Here is a 7,901-nt window from a genome sequence, read left to right as displayed (position 1 = left end):
GACACTATTTGAAATGCTAGAAATTATAATTCATTTAAAAGTTAAATTCTTTTTTTATTATAAAACAATTAAAAATAAATTATTTAAAATTATTTATAAATTTTAATTTTAATTTTTTTTATTTATAAATCAGGTCAAGAGACGTATAATTTCTAAATCAACTTTTATACATTTTAAATTTAAATTTTATTCTATTAATATATTATAATTATTTTAAATTATAGAATTAAATTTTAAATAAAAATAACTTTTTTGTTTTTTTTTTTAAATTCTTTTTGGTTGTTAAATTATTTTCAAACCAGCTCTAAAAAGAACATGAAATGAAAAGGCTGAAGCTGTCTCCCACACTACCCTGGCCTCGCCTCCCGCAAATTTCATCCTTCAAATCAGCCAAAATTACAACTTGCCCTCCTTCGTCTTCATTCATTCTCAGAGCAGCCAAACACTGTTCTCCCAATGGAGAACCAGAAAACCGGTTCGGCCCTTTCTCAGCGACCCGATTCGTTCGGCCGGTTCGGCCGGTTCGGTGGCAAGTACGTCCCCGAGACTCTCATGTTCGCACTCACCGAGCTTGAGGCTGCGTTCCACTCCCTTGCCTCTGATGAAGACTTTCAGGTTCGCTTCTCTTCTCTTCTTCGTTTTGCTGATTCTCTAAAAAAAAATTGGAACACTTAATGGCTTGTAGAAGTTAGTTATGGTTAGTTTAATCTGTTAGTGGTTAGTTATTAGAAAATATTCCAGTGTGTGCACATCTATCGGCAACAAATGCTCTTTAGCTAACTTAATGAGAATCAGATTTGCTACATTTACAAATATGGTCTCTTTAATCCGTGAAATTTGTTGATGTGACAATGAGATGATGATTCTGAACAAGAGAAATCATATGCTTTAAGAGCACGTTAGAATTTTGCTTTAATCTAAAAAGTTGGTTTTGAATTCGGCAGAGAGAGCTGAGTGGGATTCTTAGGGACTATGTTGGCAGGGAGAGCCCACTCTACTTTGCTGAGAGGCTGACGGAGCATTACAGGCGTGGCACCGGCGAAGGGCCGCAGGTGTACCTGAAAAGGGAGGATCTTAACCACACCGGCGCTCACAAGATCAACAATGCTGTTGGTCAGGCATTGCTTGCCAAGAGGCTTGGGAAAAAGAGAGTTATTGCGGAGACTGGAGCTGGTCAGCATGGAGTTGCCACTGCCACCGTGTGTGCTCGGTTTGGGTTGGAATGTGTTGTTTATATGGGTGCTCAGGACATGGAAAGGCAGGCTCTTAATGTGTTCAGGATGCGCCTTCTTGGTGCCGAGGTAAATTGTTTGCCCCTTTTGGTTGTACATATAATTGGTTTTTCATTTTATTAGGATGGTGCATTCTGTGTTCTAGTTTTCCGGAGAAATGAAAAATTTGTTAAGAAATTATCCTTTTGTTGGGCAATAGTGCAATACTTGTTTATGTTAACTGTGAACTGTCACCTAGGTGACTGATACTGAATCTCTTCTGATAATCGATAGTTAGGATTTCACACTTGGGGTCACTTTCAAATGGGGTTTAGATTTGATGGAGAAGTCTTAAGGATTAGATATGGATAAGATTTTATGAAAACTTAGTCTTTGAAATTAGGTTTACTCTTAAAGTGAACTCAACCTAAGTTAAAAATTTTAGCATGGGGATGTCACAGGAATAATGCATTGGCATCTGTATTTGCTAGATTTTGACTTTGAACATTTTGGTTGGCAATTATAACTTGGCTTTTAGTAGAGTGTAGAAGTTGCATTTGGATTATGTAGATGAACTAGTATAGCTGAATAAGACTAGATTGTTTTTATTTTCCATGATAATCAATATGCTTTATTTCTTAATAGGTTTGATAATGAGGTGATTTTGTTACGTAGGTGCGAGCAGTTCATTCCGGAACTGCGACATTGAAGGATGCCACATCAGAGGCTATAAGGGATTGGGTGACAAATGTGGAGACAACTCATTATATCTTAGGTTCTGTTGCCGGGCCACATCCATATCCTATGATGGTACGAGAGTTCCATGCAGTGATTGGCAAAGAAACAAGAAAGCAAGCATTGGAGAAATGGGGAGGGAAGCCAGATGTACTCGTGGCATGTGTCGGTGGAGGCTCAAATGCTATGGGGCTTTTCCATGAATTTGTAGACGATGATGATGTTAGGCTAATTGGAGTGGAGGCTGCTGGACTTGGCTTAGAAACCGGTAAGCATGCGGCTACATTGGCAAAAGGAGAAGTTGGGGTTTTGCATGGAGCAATGAGCTATCTTTTGCAGGATGATGATGGACAGATAATTGAGCCCCACTCAATAAGTGCAGGGTAATTCTTGCAGCAGATATTCTGTTACATATTTCCTTAGGTCTATTTGTTCCTTCAGTTTTTAATTATTATTGATTACATTGTGTAGATTGGACTACCCTGGGGTTGGACCAGAGCATAGTTTCTTGAAAGATGTAGGACGTGCTGAGTACTACAGTGTTACTGACGAAGATGCACTTGAAGGTAGGACTTACCCTTTAATGACTACTCATTTCGCTGTACAATGTTTCGTGTCTCTTTATCTTCGTTTCTTTTATATTACATGAAATTGTTCTCTTTATAAATCTCCAAGGACACAAGTTTCAGATGTGCAGAGAGAACGATCCCTTTAAATATCTTTACAATAAACATATGAAATAGAGAGGAGCAAGAAAGAGAGGAATGGGGTAGCTCGAAGTCTTAGTGTGTGGTTAAGATGTGGCCATGTAGCTATCTTATTCAAATTGTTGTGTAGTTGGTTTCCTCTGGAGGATAACTTTGTCATTTCTGAACACTTGATTGAGAATTAATATTAACTTTGTTATGAAATAGTTTGGTGTAGAAATTTCCAAATGGGATTCATATAGCATTGTTCTATGATATATTCAGAAGCTTAGAAGTTGAAATTGGTTTTTATATCCCATTTCTTCTTTCTTCATTTCATGTATCCTGGTTCTTCTTTATCTGCAGCCTTCAAGAGACTATCACGGCTGGAAGGAATAATTCCAGCTTTGGAGACATCGCATGCTCTTGCTTACTTAGAGAAGCTATGCCCAACCCTCCCAAATGGAACCAAGGTTGTGGTAAATTGCAGTGGCAGAGGGGATAAGGATGTTCAAACTGCGCTCAAGTACTTGAAAGATTGAATAATGCTATGGACATATCTTTTTGGCCAATGCTTGATTGATTTTTAAGTTTCAAGTATAACTCAACAGCTTGACTCTTGAAAGACGGATTCCTTTCCCAAGGAGATTGATATCTGATTCAGGAGTTTCAGGACTTTGGAGGATTCTTTTTCAGAGATGATTTGGGAATAATTCACCTTGTAAATTATTACTTTTTTTTTTGTGACTTGTAAATTATTATTTTAAAATAATAACATCATTATCATTTTAGATATTAGGTAATAAACTAATATTCTGGGTTTTTTGACATAAATAAAAATAAAGAAAAAGACAAATAAGTCTCTAATCTTTTAATTTAAAGACAAATAAGTCTTTAACTAATTAAAAATATAAAAATATTTTTCGTTTTTTAAAATACGAGATATCTAAGTCTTTTTGTTCGAAATGTATGAAAACAGATAGGTATTTCACAAAAATTTAGATGTCTCCTATTTTAAAAAGTGAATGATGTTATTGTGTTTTCAATTAATTAAGGATATATTTGTCTTTCAAATTGAAAAGTTAGAGATTTATTTATCGCTTTTTCATAAAAATAAATACGGATTTGCTTGAATATTGCAATTTTGCAAATCCGTATTAAGTCTATGTTACACTTGTGGTACATAGCCGGTTCTAAACTCGGATAAAAGAGGAGGGTTGTGTTAGGTCTTCGACAGTCAACACAAAAATTTAGTCGAATCTTCATAACATGGGTCAAAGATGTTATTGTGCTAAAGCTAAGTTGTTGCCCGGAAGCAATGTGCTGTATGACTCGCGTACAGTGTCAAATGAGCAAGAGTTGTTACATCGGTGTCCGGGTGTAGTGTTAAATGAACAAGGGTTCTCGCGTTTTCGTGAACGGACGAGGGTAAATAAGCTAGTTCACAAAGAAAAAGATAAAGGTCAGGGCAACAGAAAGTTGAGATTTGAGACATGGAACATAGGCACTCTAACAGGAAAATCCATTGAGGTGGTGGATACCATGATAAGGAGGAAGATTTAAATGACCATGTTGGAACAGAAGTGACTGGGTATGGAAGTATTCACGGAGGCCATGGTTTTGGGGTAGTCAATACCGAGGGTAAAACTATTTTGGACTTTTCCTCAACTTTTAATCTCCTCATCGCAAATACATGTTTTAAAAAGAGAGACGAACATCTTATAACCTATAAGACTTAAGAGTGGCATGACAAGCTCTCAAATCGACTTCTTTTTGTTGAGGAGAGTCGACCGAAAATTTTGCATTAGTTGTAAAATTATTCCTAGAGAGAGTTTAACAACACAACATAGGATGCTTGTCAAGGATTTTTGCGTTGAGAAAAAGTTGAGGAAAAGACATCATACGAAGAACCCAAGGACGAGGTGATGGCGGATGAAAGGTGAGGAACAAAGAAGCTTCCTAAGATGGGTAGAAGAAGAGGCAAAGTGGAATGGGAACGGAAGCGCGGAGGAGATGTGGAGAGAGATGGCAGAAATGATTAGAAGTACAACAAAAGAAAGTTTTGGTAAATTTAGATGGATATGACCAAGAGATAAGGAGTCTTGGTTGTGGAATGCGAGTGTACAAGAAAAGATAAAGGCAAAAGGGGTATGCTTTAAAGAGTGGTATTTGTGCCGCAATGCAGATAATTAGAAAAAATATAAGGCAGCTAAGAAAGAAACAAAAGTGGTTGTAAGCGAAGTAAGAACAAGAGCATATGAGGGTCTCTACCAATTCTTAGGCACAAAAGCAGGAGAAAAAGGTATATATAAAATCGCAAAGAGCCGTGAAAGAAGAATGAGAGACTTGGATCAGGTTAAGTGCATAAAGGATAAACACGGGGAGGTGTTGGCTCAAAAGGAGAAGATCAATGAAAGGTGGAAGAGCTACTTCTACGAGTTATTTAATGAAGGACAGAAGACTCTTCCGATCCTTGGTCGGTTATGCACGAGGGAAGAAGATCAAAACTTCGACTACTATTGAAGGATTCGAGACTTTGAAGTAAAAGAGGCTCTAAAGTGAATGAAAAATGGCAGTGCAGTATGACCCGATAATATCCCGATTGAAGTTTGGAAGGGTCTCGGAGAAGGGCCTTGGAGAGAAAGTCGTCAGTTGGTTAACCAAGCTTTTTAATGAAATTTTAAGGTATAAGAAGATGCCAGATGAGTGGAGAAAGAGCACCTTGATACCTATCTACAAGAATAAAGGGTATATACAAAGTTGCGGAAAATTATAGAGGGATCAAGCTCATGAGCCATACCATGAAGTTATGAGAAAGGGTGATAGAACGGAGGCTGAGACAAGAGACACAAGTAACAGAGAACCAATTTGGTTTTATGCCAGGTAGATCCACCACTGAAGCGATATACCTGTTAAGAAGGATGATGGAGAGGTATCGTGGTAATAAAAAGGATCTACATTGTTTATTGATTTAGAAAAAACATACGATAAGGTACCAAGGGAGGTCTTATGGAAGGTTTTAGAAAAGAAGAGAGTAAGGATTGCATATATTCGTGCAATTAAAGACATGTATGATGGGGCTACAACTAATGTGAAGACTCAGGGTGGTGTGACAGAGGAATTTTCTATTGGTATAGAATTACACCAGGAATCATTCTTAAGTCCATACCTTTTCACATTAGTCTTGGAAGTACTCACAGAGAATATCCAAGAGCCTATACTAAGGTGCATGCTTTTTGCCGATGATGTCGTCCTTATGGGAGAGTCAAGGGAAGACCTAAATAAGAAGTTGGAGTTATGGAGAGAAGCTCTAGAAGTGTATGATCTGCACATAAGCATAGCAAGACGAAATATATGGAATATAAGTTTAGCCTGTGAAGGGAAAACCCTAATATAGAGGTGAAGATTGGAGATAACATCCTACGAAAAGTTAAGAGTTTTAAGTATCTTGGGTGCATCATACAGGATAATGGAGAGATTGAACAGGATGTAAATCATCGAATCCAAGCAAGTTGGTCAAAATAGCGAAGTGCGTTTGATTTTATATGTGACAAAAAAATGCCTTTAAAACTTAAAGGTAAATTCTACTATCAGACTGGCTATGCTTTATGGTATAGAGTGTTGGACAACTAAAGAGGAGCACGAACATAAGCTAAGTGTGGTAGAGATGAAGATGTTGAGATGGATGAGTGGTCATACGCGATTGGATAGGATAAGGAATGAAGGTATAAGAGAGAGGGTTGGAGTAGCATCTATTGTAGAAAAGATGGTAGAATCACGGCTCAGGTGGTTCGAACATGTGAGAAAAAGACTGACAGAACACCCAAACAGGAGGGTGGATGAGATGGAAGATGGACAAGGGGTGAAAGGTAGAGGAAGACCTAAAAAGATCATCCATGAGGTGGTCAAACGAGATCTACATGTAAACGGTCTCTCTATAGACATGATACATGATTGAGCTCAATGGCGTTGTTTGATTCATGTAGCCGACCTCATCTAGTGGGACAAGGTTTTGTTGTTGTTGTTGCAATTCTGCAAATATTTGAGAATATGACTTTCTTTCTTTTTTATGTAAATTGCTACCAATGATAGGGGGTTTACAATTTGCTCATAAAGCACAATACATGCATCGATCGATTTGTGAGGCCTAATTAACAATAAATTATTGGAGGTATGGGTTTCACAATTTGTTCAAAAAACCCAACTTGCTGGAATGATTTATGAGCAAATTTAACGAAAATTAATTGCGAATAAATCAGTGCAGGTGTAGGATTTTCTAATTTGTTCATAAAATTCCTACATTTCTCTCTTTCAGACATTAAAACATACTGAGTAACCTTGAATTTTAGAGCCAAAATATTACTGTATTGTACGGTACTTTTTGAAGTGCAAAAATCGTGACATCTTTTCCTCTGAAGTGACCAATAACATAGTCACGTATAACAAGTTTTTTTCCAATTGATGAACGTTTCTCTTGGGTTACAGAAAAAACATATCTTTTGGTGACTCAAAAACATGATTTTTTTTTTTAAAGAGAGTAACTCAACACCACAAGTGGAGCGTATGAAGATAATAAATATGACCAGCATAAAGTATACAGAAAAAGAAAAAACTAGCCAACACAAAGAACGCTAAACTTTATCCTTTGTCATTTCCGGCATTGCCATCAACAACAAAAATGATCAACACCTAGCCACTCCTTGTAGTTTGTAAAGTACATTTGGATGATCTCATCAACTCCTTTTCCTTTATGCTGGAAAATTCTTCTATTCCTTTCTAGCCAGATGTTCCAAATAATAACACAAAAATACACCATCCATCTTTTACGCACTTCCTTACTAAAGGATATCTTAGTCCAACTTAGGAAATGTTCCTTCAATGTTCCTGGACACGACCATTGCCTTCCAACAAATGATCCAAACACACCAAATCGGCCAAGAAAAATCACAACCAAGGAACAAATGGTGACCATATTCAACACCTTTATTACACAACACGCATACAACATTTTCCTGGTTGATAACCCCAAACCGACTCAATCTCTCCCTTGTATTGACCTTCTCAATCAATACAAACTAGACAAATAGTTCAACTATTGGCGGCACTAGCCCTTTCTAAATTGTCCTAGTAAAGTTGTAGCTTGTTACATCCTCCGGAGTTATTTCTGCCTGCAGTACTTGCACAAAAGAGTTAGTAGAAAAGACTCCTTATTTATCATATTTCTACACAACTCTATCCTCTCTGCTATAAGCAAGTTTGACCAGTCTTA

General features: G+C 37.2%; 1 protein-coding gene across 1 annotated transcript; it reads left to right on the top strand.

Moving 5' to 3' along the window:
* Window positions 1–295: 295 nt before the first annotated feature.
* On the top strand, window positions 296–3,425 carry LOC112720292 (tryptophan synthase beta chain 2, chloroplastic). The gene is made up of 5 exons (XM_025771181.2): window positions 296–615; window positions 945–1,301; window positions 1,887–2,329; window positions 2,418–2,512; window positions 2,999–3,425. The coding sequence occupies exons 1-5, from the start codon at window positions 457–459 to the stop codon at window positions 3,172–3,174; spliced, it is 1,230 nt and encodes a 409-aa protein (XP_025626966.1). The 5' UTR covers window positions 296–456; the 3' UTR covers window positions 3,175–3,425.
* Window positions 3,426–7,901: the final 4,476 nt, after the last annotated feature.

The sequence above is a fragment of the Arachis hypogaea genome, chromosome 11 (genome assembly GCF_003086295.3).
Source record: "Arachis hypogaea cultivar Tifrunner chromosome 11, arahy.Tifrunner.gnm2.J5K5, whole genome shotgun sequence".
NCBI lineage: Eukaryota > Viridiplantae > Streptophyta > Magnoliopsida > Fabales > Fabaceae > Arachis > Arachis hypogaea.
This window is presented reverse-complemented; position numbering and strand designations above follow the sequence as displayed.